Below are 16,817 nucleotides of genomic sequence, written 5' to 3'. Positions count from 1 at the left end.
CAAACAGAGATCTTAATCAGTGTAATGCTTTCATAATTCCTCTTATTTACCCCCCGATAAGAGCAGCCTTCCAAGGCCACACAAGAACTGCATACAAAAACAAAATGAATCTAATGACATTGAAATAAGACCTACATTAGATGTAAAAGAAGGTATCACAAGTAAAGAGATCATTTGAAAGCTTGTTCGGTTAGCGCAGGAAACATTAATCAGTCTTACACCATATTTGCAGTAAATCACTTGTCAAGGCAATATACACTTTAAATCCTGGTAATATAGGTTATGATTGACAGGTATTGATAAGCTCTGATAGCGTCGTTAGAAAAACCGTGATATTAAAAAGATATTGATACTACCACGTTAGTTAATGTTGATCCGTTACTCCCACTTTCCAAGGGGTGATTGAAATCACATCAATCAAATGAAAAAAAGAAGGAGTGGAATAATATAATTATATTTACTGGCTTTATGAATTGCTTTTCGCAACTATCGGATATATTAGATTATTCATGGATCAACTGGATAGGTTTAAAATTAAGTACCTAATGATTATTACATTTACATAAAATGTTATTGATCTAAAATCACACATAGGTTTAACAGCTGTGTGTAATTCGATTATACATTGTTGATATTTAACTTTTACTCTATTTTCCGGCTATTGAAAAAATCATTTTACGTAGCAAATCTCTGCACAGTTAGCATATTCGGTTTTAATGTGGGTTTTAATCATCGCATACCTACTACTGATTTTTTAATTACTTCTACCTTATACAACCTTTCATAGCCTATTTTAAGCAATTTCAATGTACTTATAGAGTTCTTTGACAAAAAAATGTACTTTACAAGATATATTGACATTTAATCGGTTCCCGGTTACTAATGACGTAACGTTTAAAACAGTGACAGCATGGAAAGTGAAGAGGCTTCCCTGTCACTACTTTCAAGTTTCAATGGTTTCAATACACTATATAGAAAATATTGATACATAAATTGTCACCATCACTTTTACGTAGTTATTTAATACCAATAGTAGTAAATTTTACGTGGTTAACTACTATACCAATTTACCTCTGGTAACATTAAGCCATAAAACATAATTATAATTCAGAATAGACCCGATCTAATTTCATATAAATATCTATTTACAATTTACTGACTTGTTAGTTGTTATGCCTAATAAGTATCTTTGTTTACGCAAGTGTACCTACCTATATCTATTAATCTATGTTATAGAAGGCCTATCAAAAGCGATACAATTTGTGAAGGATTTATATAGACTGTTATGAATAATTGTCATAGATTTCAAAATTATTACAGATTTATTATTTTCTGATATAAATTTAGAGTAGTGTGTGCATTAAGTGCATATAAAAGTTTTGTTATAGAATAAAGTAATGCAATTTGCAATTCGCTATAATAATAATTAATAAAGAATTTTCCAACAAGATAGAGCTGTTTATTCTTTCTACTTGAAATGTGAAAATAATATGCATATTTCTATTTTTGAATGCAAACAAAATGTTACGCTGTGCTTTTTTACACGCTTTATATTAGCTTCACCTGTATGTTTGTAACCGACTTCTTTGGGCGCGATTTTGACCCACTTTAAATGGCCAGATTTCGTTCAAACTTTGTAGATTTATTGAGGACCGATGACAATACATTAATTTGATAAAAATTTTCTATTTTTTAGTTCGGTTTTCTATAAAAAGCGTGTTTTTTAGTTTTTTTAAACTATTATTATTAAGGACTATATTTTAGTCATGTTAATATTACCGTAAACTGTTGAAATTGATGTAGTTTTTTCTACATACTGCTATCTAATATAAAAGCCATTGCAAACACACCTTAAGCTACCCACTATTATACTTATATTGTTATTATTTAAATGTTGTCGTCTCAAATGCTTTGCTCGCTGAAATTGATATGCAAAGAGTCTGCATAGACAGCAATGTAAACATCACGACCACGCTCGTTCAGAAATCCCAAGAAAGTTGCAAGCTGTGTCAACAAACAGACGAACTCTCAGTATAAATACTTATTAATGGTCTAACTAGTTCTTGAGAATTGTAAGTTCAACTGATTTTGAAATGTTTTATGAGAATTAGCTGGTATTTCGAGTGCAGGTACCTACTTAAGGTGATTTCTCGACTTCTGTTACGTATTTTGTTGATTTGCTTCATGTAACTTGTAATCGTAATATGCAAATTGTAAATTTGTTATTATAACTGTTTGTTAAACTTTTAATTGTCCATAAAACGTTTATTGAATGTGGCGCACCACAGATATTTTGTTCTAGCGCATAAAATATACAATATTCATAAATCAGTTGCCGTCTGACGTGCCGGAAAACCTGGCAGTTAAACACCAGAGAAAAACCATTACTGAACCACCTACGTTGAAAGTTGAAACACTATCTCTTCAAATACGATTTCTATGAAATTCGGTTAGGTTTCCTGGTTGGTTTTATACAATCATATTCAAAACATACGTCTTTGATCTTAACATTATATTCACATACATGATATTCAAAACATACGTCTTGACTTATTTGTCTCCAGATTTCTGTAAAAGGAAGTACTTAGTACATACTGTAATGTAATTATCATCACAAATAACAACACAAAGAGCACAAGACAATTTGATAAAATGTAAAGGCATTACGTCATATAATAATTGAATTTATTTTTGTATCAATGGAATTCCATTCCATGAAATTACTTACGAAAAATAAAAACTATAGAGCTAACAAAATGATGCCCAAACGTTCAATTAAGTATAAAGACGAACTTCCATTCCCAACAATAGTAGCTCTTGTTATCCGATTATACAATAAACTTCACAAAGACATCGACTTTATAACAAAGTTTCTATTAAACTTCCATTACTTGCGGACAAATGACAATACAATAAGTTCTATTCGATACTAAAATAAACCGATCGTTCAATGGTCAGGAATGTCGCTCCATCACGGATTAATCCTGTCTCAATCGAATAAACTTAACAATTTATTGTTCCTAGAATCTAAAACTATTTAGAATTTAATAGTCTGTAGCTTAGAAACAACACTAGGGAGATCGAATTACTTATCAGACGTTACATTGTAAGAGTGGAATTTAATTCTGACGGATTTTATCGATAGCGCAACAATTATTATACTTAGTATGATTTTATTGCTATATTATGTACTTAATTTTATAAATAGTTGTATCCATTTTGGTTCACTTTACATTTTACAACATAGTAAAATTAATTTTGACAATAATAACCCAAATATGAGAGACTTAGAAATTGATAATCAGGCAGATTATTTCATGGATTACCTACGAATGTCGCTAGTCCGGCTTCACATATTCAAAGTTCTAAATAGTTTAAATGAGACAGAACTCGTTTTAATCTGCTCTGCAGAAGACCCACAAATACAATAGTAATGCCGCTATGCAGTTGTCCACTGTTAAATGAAAAGCCAGATATTTTCATAGTTCTAAAAGTAGAGAAACATAACTGCAATCTTGACATTTTAAACATTAGTCACGCAAACTACATTAACATTTTTTCCATATTCATATACCTATACTTAACGCAATTGCATGAATAACAATCCAACAAAACTATATTCATAAGACATACATTACATGAGCATTTAAATAATGCAAAAGTAGGTAATATATTCTTCGACCTCAGAATTCAGGAAGGATCTCTCTTGATAAGATACCATGGGACGGCCCAGTGGCCATTTCTGACCTTTTCTATTTAAAACTAGGCTAATTGTATTCATTTTGTGGCGCAGTCTTACATAAGGTTGCGTGTTAAAACATTTACTTCATACTTTAGTGCAATATAGCAATAAGTCACCAATGGTAGGTATATGTAGGGGTGAAAAGTTGTCCCTTTATGGGACAACTTTTCACCCCTAATCTGCAGCATCGATGCGAGCAGCTGCATCGAATAGGAACGCTGAAAAGTAAATTTTTAAAATATGACACGATTGTATACGAGATCAGATATTATTTAAAGACGAGATATTTTCCAATAATATATAAACCCTTTTGAAAATTTGGTTCAATAATTAGAGAGCTGCAATTACCTGTCATAAGAAAAGAAGATAAAAAAATCTTTACAGTAGAAATTAATAACGCTACATATTTTCCAGAAAATATCGAAATTAGAAAATCTTACTTCGATCGTAAAATTGCCGAAAAAACATGCACTTCAAAAATATCTAAAATTTATTTAATTTCAAAACAGTCTATCACCAATAGAGCATACTCAATGCCTCTAGTAGGCACATACATTATAACAAATTGCCTATTTTGCCTAAAATCGGAACTACTTCAAATAAAATCCTGCTTCAAACTCGCATTGCATAAGCCATTCGTTGGGAAGCTGCATTGCACCATTTTAGTCGTAATGCAGTGGTCCCAGTTGTTTTATTAATACTAAATTTATTCCGTGTCACAAAGTATCGTTCAGGATATTCTTTAAATCCCTTATTTATATCCTGCACGCATAACAGCATAGTGCAAGTGCAGTTTTTGTGTTATCGGAACAAAGTTTAGTAAAAAATAACCAAATAGTTTCTTATGATAAGTAACACATCATGCAAAATACACTACTAACTCAGCATATCTTTTTGGCGAAGAAAACAAAAAAAATCTCACTTCGATTTAAATTAACACAACAATCTGTTTTCAAAACTCATTAATTTCGGAAAAGTGCGAAAGTCGAAAGTAATCGAATCAAAGAATGATTTGGGACGATGACTTCGTAAAATAAATGTAGAACATTTTTGAGTTGCAAACATATCAAAAAATAGACAATTTGTCGCGGTGAAAACGATAATTTTTAGATAGTTACAAGCATCACGCGATTTACGCTTGTTTGAAACACAATTGTACTTATTAGGAGAATTTTTATATACGTAAGTATAGTTTTTGCCTTAAGTGAAATGTTAAAAACAATTTATTTCGTACTGATTGCATAAAGGTTGAAAACCCCAAATATTATATATTACTTATTTATAACTTCGCAAAAACAACTGAACACATATTGAATGTATTGTTATGTAGCTAGAACGCAATTTAACAGCAGATCAAACATAATAAAACCGTACAGTGTCAAGTATGAACAACGAGGTGCCAATGAGAGCCCTTGTGTTTCCACTAGCCAAGAACTGAAGAACACTATTGATTGGCTTTTAAACTGTGTTATGGGAGATAGCAAAAAATATTTGCACCTTATGTCCGAAATCTTTATAATCATTTAAACTGAAAGTTTGCGTAGGTGTACTGAAAGGTTAAGATGGCTTTTAAAAGTATATTATGTGTGTCAAGTGTAGTGCATTGAAATTACATATATTGATTTTATTCCGTTTACTTTTTGATCCATCAGCGTTTAATTTTGCACACAAAAACCAGCTTACCACGAAATTCTCGTACTAAATTGCCTGCCATATAAAAGATTGTTTACACAGAAACCTCATTTACATACGAGTTCGTCCACCTATTCATGGCCTGATTTCGTAGCCCTACTAGGCTAGCGCCGTGCCATAATTGGTGGTGTCTTCTAGCCTGGAATCTGTGAACCTAGTGATCTGAACTGATGACACCGTATCAATGATGTATGGATTATTCAAAAATAGTGACACCTTGGAATAGATACTTCGTTGAGAAGGAAGGAATAAAACACGTTTACGTCCATAGGTTTATAACTATTTGATAGGTACATGATTTTATAGTTTATAGGTATTTGACGTTTTTTGATTAAATATTATTTTAAGGTACCTAAGTCAAAATTAAGTCTGGTCATATAACGCCATCTAGTATCCACTGGTGGAAATTTGTGGTACCTACCTACGATACTTGTTAATTTATGTTTTGTTTTCAGAAATATTGTTAGTTAAATATGTTGGAAAGTAAATTTTTTGCTCATTGAATTTTGACCAATCATTAAAAGGTACCCACTATAATCAAACCGTCAAAAATATTCTTAAGTTTAAAGACCTATATGATTAAAGTTGTCTCTGGATACAAATTACAAACAAAACTTTTATTCAATGTGAATTGCTGAGAACTCATATGATGTATAATTAGTTTGGAACCAGCCAGTCATTAGATTCCGTAATTATAAGAAATGGCGACGTTTTTGCGCTAACCACATGAACAACCTTGGCCATGAAAGATGGTTCGTTATGGGCAATTTATTTAATTTTGATTCTACCTCAAATTGTGTTCGAAATGAATTCTAATTATAGAGTTATAACATTTTGTTTTATTCAGTCCGATTAGGTATAATCAGAAACCTATTATTAACCTATTATTATTATTTGTTGTATTGCGAATTATTCATAGTAGGTAGGTATGGTAATTTTATTCGACGAGGTGCCTTTGCTTTTGAGACTTGAGAGATACCTACCTAGGTATCCTAATGTTGTGTTTTTATATTATGTTATAACGGCTTTTTTATTAAGATAGATAACGTTTGGAAAAATATTTTAATAGGTACTTGGGTAGGTAAATTATGAAATTTTGTTACAAATAGCTAACATACAGGTTTGAAATACGCGCATTCATGTAACAAAAGCTTTTCCAAATATATGTTCCAGGATGCAACACTAATTTATTTATAAATCTTATGACTCATACCCAATGCTTGAAAGGCAATCCATTTAGAGACGCCCCAAAACAAAAGGAATTAAACAAATGCGAACTCGCCTTTAACTTATACAGCAAATACTGTAGATATACCTGCCTGTGATCTTATGCAAAACTTGATCAGATTGGTAGCCGCTAGCTTTCACTAGATATGTCCTAACTTTCAAACGCAAACGTAAATCTTGGACATTATGGCTAATCATTTCATTCAGCCTACAAATATCCCAAATAAGACACTTTAAGACTTCAAAGGACATATAATTTTAACCAATTGATATACGAGAATCGAGAAGGTATGAACGTAACAATGCCATATATTGAACAATACAAATGAACATAAGTAAACTTGTGTCCAATAACAACTTTAAATACACCAATCACATAAACATTCTCGCTGTCAAGTCCAATTTCCTCAAAGATAGTGTTATTTTTAGCATCCATATTTTTCATCTAGTTAAGCCGACTACCATATCACGGAGTTTGGACGGATATCGTATTATGCCCTTCCTGGCCTTTGATCTAACATATTAATCTTTAGCTATCCATAAAATTTGTGGCTTCATCCAAATGGACATAATTTTAACGAGCACCAGAATCTTTACAAATGAACTTTATGGGTGTCTATTTTAAAATTAAACTTTTTCATATGGTTGGCTGTCAAATAAAAAACAAAGTGCAAATGCTTATTAATCTTCTACTATATAAAAATAAGTCGGGTTTTCCTTGATGACGCTATAACTCCAGAACGCAAGAACCGAATCCACGGTTTTGCATTTTTTGGAAAGGTTTCGGGCTCCGTGAGGTTTATAGCAAAGAAAATGTGTCTCTGGAGGCGAAACGGACTGTTTTAGAAATGAAAAAGTTTAGCTGGAAAGCTTTTTAACATGAATAAACTGAAGAATTAAATTGAGTTTCACCTCTCAAAATATTTTCTGCTTATAGCTTATCTATAATTGTTTTTCCTTTGATTTGTATCATAGGATTGAGGAGGTATTGAGATACTTACCTCACATTTTATCAGTAGTGAGGACATAGGTTTGGTTGGTACATACTTAATGCCTTCTACGATTACAGTTCAGTAAAAACTCTCTTGAAGTATCTACTCTACCTTCTCGTAAATTGTATTCAAGTTCGCTTACATAATATTATCTATATTTATTCGTCATTATGATTAAGTCCGCTAATCGGCTGATTTAAAAATCGTTTACATTATTTGCATATTTTAGTAATAAATTTATTCACAATCATCAAATTTAAATGATATCATTCAGAGCTTTCTGTATTCTAATTAATTATTTGGAACCATTCATACGCAAATCGATACTTTGTCCACACTTTCTTCATTATTTATTCAACCTGATCAATTAACATAGCCTTCACTTTTTGCAAGAAAATACAGATAATATAACATAAATATTTATGTCGCTTTAAATAGAAAACAGCCAATCAAGTCAGTATACATATCCGTATACATAAAACTGTTGTGTTAAAAGAAAAACTCTTGTTCCCGGAATCCTGCTTTTACATTTGCCAAAACACAAATGGTCGACATCAATTAGACATTCATGTCATTAATCAACGTGAGAGTGTCTCGCAAATGAATATTGAGTTATTTTAACAAAACGGATGCGATGGGAGAGCTCATTCGAATGTGGGTCGACGCGTGGAATGCATGGTGCATTACATAGACTAGTTGTTTCCTGTGTCTGTGCACGCATTTAAGGGGTACCCTCTCTGAGTGTACAGCTTCACTCATCTATGCCATCAGACAAATGAGTTTGTTATACGTAGGATTCAAAACTATCCTCTGTTGCTTTCAAAACTAGATCATTTAACAATAAGTATTCGAAGATCCAGTGCGCTCAAAAAGTACACATTCCACACTTCAATAACAAACCAGAAAGGACGTGTTTTATGTTAGATACTAAAATTATTTTATTTACCTACACTATGTACTTAAATGACGAATTGAATTTAATATAAACATGCTGGTTTTAAGAGTCGTTTCAATGCTCAGTTTATGATGCATACCTATTCTATTTTGATCATACGTCATCGTTACATTTGCTCGAAGTTCATTTATACCAACGTAGATCCATGTTGGGGGTAAACATTCCATAATAGAGGTAATGTTTATTTTCGATTTCAATTTCAATCAATTCAGCTGCAACGAGCTGGCGCCGATTTTACGAGCCGTTTATTTTAAGTTACTTACAAGTTACAAGTGCATCGCTCATACATATTCGCCGGTTGTTCAACTTTTTCTCTTCCTCATTCCTGTTATCGAAGGTCGCTTTAATTGCTCATTTCCAGACCCTTTAATTAGCTATAAATCTTTGTTCCGCGTGCTTATATGGGTAAACTTCCGTAGCTAAGATTTTTTTGCTCGCAAATCTTTGGCTCTAAATGGACATATAATTTTGAAGAACAAATGAGAAGCAATTATAAAACGCCTAGAGCAGATACAAACCGTTATGGTCGGTGTCCTTTATGATAATATAAGTGTATGTGAGTCATCTAAACATTTTATTTTTGCTCCATTTAGGAATGCATAATGAACGAAAATAACCTTATCTACACCAGTATCAATCATTTATTGGTATTCGATTAAATAAGAGGTAGGCGTAGCTTTATAATAGTTACCTTAAACCTATAGTATTATATTATCTGTGCCTAAAAGAATCCTTAAAACAAAATCATGTCTTATTTATTCTTAAATTGGTTGGTAAATCGCCTAAAGCCTACTATTATATAATCCAAAGCTATAATAACTACAATAATCGCAAATGTGTTTGCCTTCTCGCTAACAACGAAACGTGACTGACTTTCTTTGCAAGGACTTCCGATTTAAATTTAATCAAGATAGCGCCAGCACTTAGTAGATAGCTTTGAAAGTGAGTCTGGTATTAAATCGGAAAGGAATTAAACATAACTAAAGTGTTGTGAAGGTGGCTGTTGAACTAAATTTGCAATTTATTATAGCTAAAGCACTTTGCAAAGCAAATTTAGGTAGATTGGTAGTTCTTACCAGGATACAGAGTTACTTATTACTTATATCTAACGTAGGTGTTTAATGTCTTAATCTTTATAGATTTGCATTCATAATATGAACCAAAAAGCGATGATCTTGATTTCTTTTTAAATCAGTAAACATGATAAAACACCCTAATAACTTTTTCAACTAATAGATATTGCACACACAATAGTCTTATTATAGGTAACTCTACGAGTATAGAGTTGTTATCTAAGATAACTAACACCTACTATTTATTCTGTGGATATACTTACGAAAGGATAACAAGCTTGGCAAGAAGCTTACATCTGTTGTACACTTGGGTTGCGATAAACGCTTTTAGAAATCTGTGCAACCGAATGAGTCGAACTACTAGAATACAAATCCATTCTGGATACGATATTTTATAGTATTCAAAAGTTCTTCATTAATTTCGGAAAAAGTGAAATCATCTTTTATAATTTAATCTAAACAAGTAGATAGGTACCTAATTGAGCAAAAAAAAAACAAATTTAACTAGGTATTTACAAACCAAACAAACATAAATTATCAGCTACATAGCTATTATTATCTGTCTACCAACTCATAACTTCAATTATTCATCGAATGAACTATGCGATCCGCGAAAATAAATTATGTTCACACGCTTATAGGTGTCTAAAATAGTTCATGTCACATTCCTGTTTATTTCTGTTATGTAGAGTAGCGGCTCGCAGGACACGCCGGTTGGTATGTTAATGGTTGAGATTCCATACTCGCGATGAGTCGCGAAGATAGACTTGTTTATAGTATTCATGCGAACCGCGAACGCTTGCACGAAACTTACGACGTGCAGATTGAGTTATCTGTGCCCGTGGAGCATAGATAAACTGCCACTGTCATCGACTTGGCGCCAAAACAAAAGCCTCGTTGAAATGGCGCCAACTTAATATTATTATTTTTGTTTATCTTATATGAGTAATAATTGTGAGCAATGAAAAGCTTTGAAATAAAATTGATCTAATATGTCTATATCCTTGTTTTTTTTTAACAAACTAATAAAAATTAAATCAAGATATGTACAACCACGCCCCTTTTATATCATTCAAGACCAATAAATGATAATTTACTCCAGTGTGCGTTGTTTACAAAACAATTGAAAGCTGTGCTTTCAAATCGGCTGTCAAACGTAACGGAGATTTAAAGCGTGCATCTGCGTGCTTCTTCCCTTTGTGCGTCACGTGCATCGTGCATTTACCAACCAAGTTATTGCCCTGGCGAACTAATCTTAACCTATCAAATGTGAAACTTAAACGCTTATGTTTCAGTTATTATATGGAAAGTTTATAGTTCTTAGGAATACCTTAGGTACCTACCGTCATCTCGGAAAATAATGAAATTAAAAATAATTATATTATATACCTAGTCCTTGACAATAATCTTTGCCTATTTTTATAAATTGTTAAATCTTTTCTATAGGCATCCAAAACATAGATAAAAATATTTCTGAACTTGACGATTAGGTACACGATATTTAACTAGATACTTATTAGTGTCTATATATGTATATTATTTGACTAACTAAACTAAATTCAATTAACATGAAATTATCAAATTTCAGGCAACCCGAACGACAAAATTCTATACGGCAGGCCGAACAAGCGCCGCAGCGCGTCATTCCCCGCACCGCGCTCGCTCGACCGTCGTAATTCCCTTCGAATATTCGGTTCGTCGAGCAAATACTTGCAGCGATGCGCATCTACCCGCAGTCTTCACCACAAACATGCGAACACAACTGACAGCTCCTCATCCACCGACTATCCACCTAGCGTAGAATCTGCGTCGCCTAGTAAGCATATTTGTTTTATTTGCGCAAGCATGCTTATCGCTTACACTGATTGTGATTAAACCGCATTTTATTTATTATGATTTCTTAGAACTATTATTTTATTAATTGTATGTGATCCTTCGAGAACCTAACGGCATTTGCAATAAATAACTACAACTGCAAAACTTAAATGTTTATTAAAATGCGGTTTACCTTTTTTCCTTTATTTTGCATAACAAAGCATCGTAGCAAGCATTGTTCCCGCGTTTTTTGCTTTACAATGAAACTATAAATTTTATATTGAGGGTAGTTTGTATAGTTTTTTTTATATTTTCAGAGAAAGTGTCGTTGCTCTCCCGCTTATTTAGACGAAGCGGCCGCAGCAAGCAGACCCGCGCGATGAGCACATTCTCTGCTCAGTTTCCACCGACGGAGTGGTTCAACTCGAAAGCGGTTCATCTTCACTGCGTTGCAACACAAACTGACTCTAAGGTAAATAACTCTTATTAAATGGTGCATTAATGAAATATAATCTGACGCTAATAATATAAAAGTTAATTAAATTGCGTTTCTTTTTCAGGAGTCCTTGCAGAGTCAAACATCATACATGTCATCGTATTACGACGGTTCGGAGATAAGCAATAGATCGTCGACGCTACCAAGGAGGCACAAACGACACCTTTCCACTGAATCCGGCTTGGCGGGATCCGTACACTATGATCACTCACCTATACGACAGTCCAGTCCCAGTTCTGGCAGCTTACCAAGATCATCGCTCAGCAGGAGTTCCACTAACAAAACAATTTTAGACCATTTTGGCTCACCACAAAGAAGCGATCCGAAGCTAAGAGACAGTCCAAGTGGAAGTTTAAGAAGAGTTGATTATTCGGACAATGTTATGTCAACTAGCGGTCCTTCCAGTTTAGAGAGCACGACGACTCATCGGACGCCCAGAAAGGATAGCAGAAATACGCACTCAGATCAAAATTCACCAATGAAAAGGAGCTACCATACGAGCGGTAGTAGCGGTCACTCCAGTCTCGAATCACATATATCTGACCGCACATTGAAACCTTCACCTAGTCATAGTAATGGAGTGCCGGGTCTTAGTAGAGCGCAATCGCTTGTGAAAGTTCAAAGCTTGCAGAGTTCTCCAAAGAGTCTCCATAAATTTCGCACAAAACCACCGATTGTTGGTGGTGAAACTGTGAAAAATGGTAAAAACACATCGCCCAATACATCTCCAAAAAACTGCCCAAATACACCCAAAAAAACCGCTACGCCTTTGCATAACAAAAACCTAGGATCTAAAATAGAAAATCCAACAACTGCAATGCTTGCAAGCTCTAATTCAAATAACTCAATAACTCTTAAAGTCACAACGAACACTATACATCAAAACGGCGGTACAAATACGAAAGTCTACGTACAAAATTCTCCTGTCCGATCAGTTATAACTTTCGAAAATGGTAAAGTAACTGAAACGAGTAACGGAAGCAACATTTATATTATAAACGATGATAGGCAGGTGGTATCTGTGTCTCAAAATGGGATATCGAATTCGACTTCAAAAAACCCAACTGAAACATCCTTCGATGTCTCGGTAGAAAATAATAAACAAAAGTATAAGGACACAGAAGCAATGAAAATGCAAGAAAATAAATTTAACAAAAATTCGATGAACGAAGCAAACATGAATAATAACCGAAAGTTATCATTGCAAATTGGCGGTGCTACAAATAACAATAACAGTTTCATATACAAAAATCAACTAAACAACACAAATGATGTTACATCAAATCCTTCTTCTCCAGCTATTCACAATAACATACACAATGTAGAAGCAACGCCTAATAGCAATCCTTCGACACCTACCAAAAGCTATGATAATATAATTGGGTCATTAGGCAGTTTGAGGTACCAAAAAAACTCACTCTCATCGGCCAACAGTGGTATGCAAACGAACATAAATTCGAACAGCGAACTTAAAAGCGTCGACTTGTTGAAAAAAGCAGCGGCTTTACAAATGTTGAATGGTCTTCCAAATAACCGAATGAGCTCTGAATCAATCGCCAATTTATTAACAAAAGGTATCGATCCGAAACCATCGGTTCTTGGCTCAGAGCCAAATCTTACTTTAAAAAACCAAGAGTCAATGAAGGATAACACATCGACTGAAAAGATAAATTCCTTAGAAAACAAACAGAAGAGGTACAGTTTGAGCCAAGACGGTAAAAAAGAAAATCAAGATTTTTACAACTTCCCTAGCCTTAGTGACTTGAGCTTTAACTTCACTAGTTTAGCCGCACAAAAGATTTTAAAAGGAGTGAGTATAAACAGTGTGGATACGTTAGTTGAACTAAATATGGCCGCAAACAATACGGACAAACCAAACAATCGTGACGTCACGCCTGTGTGCACAGATTTTGGCCTTGTATAGTGTCTTAATATTATAATACTGTTAAAATGTACAATAGTAGACTTATAATATCATCTAAGTTAGATATAACGTATTCGTAACAAATTTAGATTACACCCTACGTAATATTTAGTTCAAACTTTGTACTCATTTGAATTTTGTACTCCCCACTTATCCTATTATTCTTTAGATACCTATTATCATTGATATAGAAAACTTTAAGATACATAGTTACACATTCGAAGCCTAAATTGATGTTTCCTTCTGGAAAATGTAGTAGGTGCATGTTATACAATCTTATTACTTACAAACTGTTTACAGTGTTCAAATGGAGATACATATTCATTAACACATAATTTTATAAGAGGGAATGAATCGTCTAACTATGCATCTTCAGTTTGATATTAATGCCTATCATGTATCCCTTCTTATCTTTTAAGGTCTTTACTAACTTATTGTCAATTTAACATTATACTTGCATCATTATTCACACTATCATTATTTTAAAAATCTTGTCCAATAAAATGTGACAATAAGACTCACTAATGTGGCCTAAGAATACCCATCCAAAAGGAATGTAGTGCCTAATATAATCGAATTATTATCCTCAGTATTTGTAGTGTAATTATATGTATCTATTCCACTAACCCCTAGCACATATCTAAAAATATCACTTAGAATGTAAAGTACCTTTCACACATCTGCACTTCTTTTCGTGCCATCACGTTTCCAGTGAAGTCGAGTACAAACTAGGATATCTATCCCCGCGAAAACAGATTCAATTTTATTGGATAGGGAGGTGTAGGGTGATTCAGACCTGAAGTGTATTGGAGTGGTTGAAGTGCACTTTGTAAAAAAATTATATAAATAATTACAGTCTTAAAAAAAAACTTGGGACAATTTTTCATTTGTGTTGCAACGTGTCGCAACAACTGTCCATAAGTGGTTCCCTGAAGACCTTACATAATATTATTGCCATTTAGTACACAAAAAAACTTTACTACTACTTCAAAATGCACTTCCATCGCCTCCAGAACACAAATGCAAATGTGAATCATGCATAAAGTATGTCATGTTTAAGTGCCATAAACAATAATGTAAACGTGAGATGAATCAGGCATTGGGATTGGAATATTGGTATTATTTTATGTTGGTCCGTACTTAGTGCGAGACAATGGGTAATATTTATTCATTAGAAAATATAATCAAAAGTCAATGCATATTAGTGTAAGTAAGAGTTCAGTTACGCCATTTGTAAAAATGTATTAACAATATAAGTTGATGCTTTTATGTTTGTTTCAATTCCCCTTACTTCCTAAAACACACATTACAGATCCTTAAATGAAATAAGAAAAGTGAAATTGGCTGAAGTCCATGAATAACAACCTATTCAACAATTTATACTTGATTTTTCTACTGAATCAGAGACATTTTCCATTTCAATAAATTTGAGATCTATCCCTTTTTAATTACATATAATGAAATAATCATAATTTCTTGATATTCATGAAAAATATGCGCATTTGGAAAAATTAATACATATTACAAGAAAAAGGTATGCCTCATAAATTAAAAACTACAACTTTTTCTCATAATTGGCGCAACTTTGAAATAAAGCAAGGAGTTGTAATTCAACTTTATAAAAATAGTTACATATTATTGAACAAGTGCTGATTCTCCTAACAAGGTAGGTACTATAAAGTACACAAGAATGAAAGGAAAATAATATGATTAAATCTATGTAGTTACTTAAAAAAAATCCAATATTAAGTTACATGAGCATAGAGCTAAGGGTGGATCTAAGTTTGATTCTCAGTGCTGACAAAAATATATTATGCAGTACACAGAAGTCATACATATCCATTAAGAAAATGGATCAATGTAACAGATATAATTTAACTCATTTGCTTCATACCTCATATGGGGACAAGTAATCTATTTAAAGGCAAACTTTAATGCAGATTAAAATAATAAACAGAAATTTTGGTTTACTAAATTTATCTAAATAAAATATAAAAATTTATTTGAAGTTTGATCTGCATGATAAAAATTAAGTAAAGTGCCGTTACCATCCTATGCTAAGAGCATGTTATAGTGCTGTGTTCCATGACATCTGTTACTTGCGAAGGTTCAGTCTCTGTTTGATTTTTAATAGTATTTAGCCAATCATCCGTAGGTTCAATTTTCTTAACTTCTTCATCAACATTTTCACTTATTTCTTCCATTGGTGGATCTTCATTTTCTACCTCTTTGCTACCAACCACATGCAAATTAATTTCGTCGCTACAGTTCGATTCTTTACTCGTCGTCTCAGGCTCTACATCACGAAATTTCTTTGCCACATCCTCAGATCTAATATTAACAAAACATACACAGTCTTCAGTTTCAGTGATTTCCTTTAATGCAGCCTCTTCTATTGTTTCCAATTCTTTAATATCCTCTCCGTTAGTCACATCTTCGATTGTTTTATATGAATACATATGATCATCATCAGGACTCACATAATCTTCAATTATAAAAGTACTATTATCAAAATTAAGTTTATCAAATTCTACGGCGCCGTATTTTCTTATATTATCTAATAATGTTGTTTCGTTGTCATAATTTATTTGAATGTTTTGCACACAAGTCCGTGTTATATCTTGGTTTCCTTGGCATTGTTTACGAATAACATCAATTTGTCTTAAAGTTTTCAATTCCCTTGCTTTTAAAGTTGCATATATACGGGCAAAAGATTTTCTCACTAACGCCTTTAACTGTAAAATAAAAAAAAATATTATTGATCGAATACTAGAAGATTTATGTTATTTTCAAAACATAATTTACAAGCATTATTTACATTTTCTAAATCTTCGTCGATCCCATCAAACTCGTTCGCCATGTTTGTCAATGTTTGTTTATTCTTTTATCCTTTTTTACTGT

General features: G+C 32.9%; 2 protein-coding genes across 3 annotated transcripts in view; one reads left to right on the top strand and one right to left on the bottom strand.

Moving 5' to 3' along the window:
- Positions 1–15,183, top strand: part of ko (Stork-head domain-containing protein knockout) — a 139,878-nt gene extending 124,695 nt beyond the window's left edge. For both annotated transcript variants that reach the window (XM_089700494.1, XM_089700493.1), the window contains exons 7-9: positions 11,270–11,497; positions 11,814–11,968; positions 12,057–15,183. In XM_089700494.1, coding sequence (XP_089556620.1) covers positions 11,270–11,497; positions 11,814–11,968; positions 12,057–13,916 — 2,243 coding nt within the window. In that variant the 3' untranslated portion in view covers positions 13,917–15,183. The remainder of the gene's footprint in view (positions 1–11,269; positions 11,498–11,813; positions 11,969–12,056) is intronic.
- A 693-nt stretch (positions 15,184–15,876) lies between these two features.
- LOC149484379 (uncharacterized) lies at positions 15,877–16,808 on the bottom strand. The gene is made up of 2 exons (XM_089700346.1): positions 16,735–16,808; positions 15,877–16,651 (listed from the first exon to the last, which is right to left on the bottom strand). Exons 1-2 carry the CDS (start codon positions 16,774–16,776, stop codon positions 15,974–15,976), a joined length of 720 nt encoding a protein of 239 aa, XP_089556472.1. The 5' UTR covers positions 16,777–16,808; the 3' UTR covers positions 15,877–15,973.
- Positions 16,809–16,817: the final 9 nt, after the last annotated feature.

Source organism: Colias philodice, chromosome 11 (assembly GCF_061535455.1).
Source record: "Colias philodice isolate Cphi_HAF_F1 chromosome 11, ilColPhil1 Martin Lab GWU primary, whole genome shotgun sequence".
Lineage (NCBI taxonomy): Eukaryota > Metazoa > Arthropoda > Insecta > Lepidoptera > Pieridae > Colias > Colias philodice.
The sequence above is the reverse complement of the archived record's forward strand: the minus strand, read 5'-3'. Positions and strand labels throughout refer to the sequence as shown.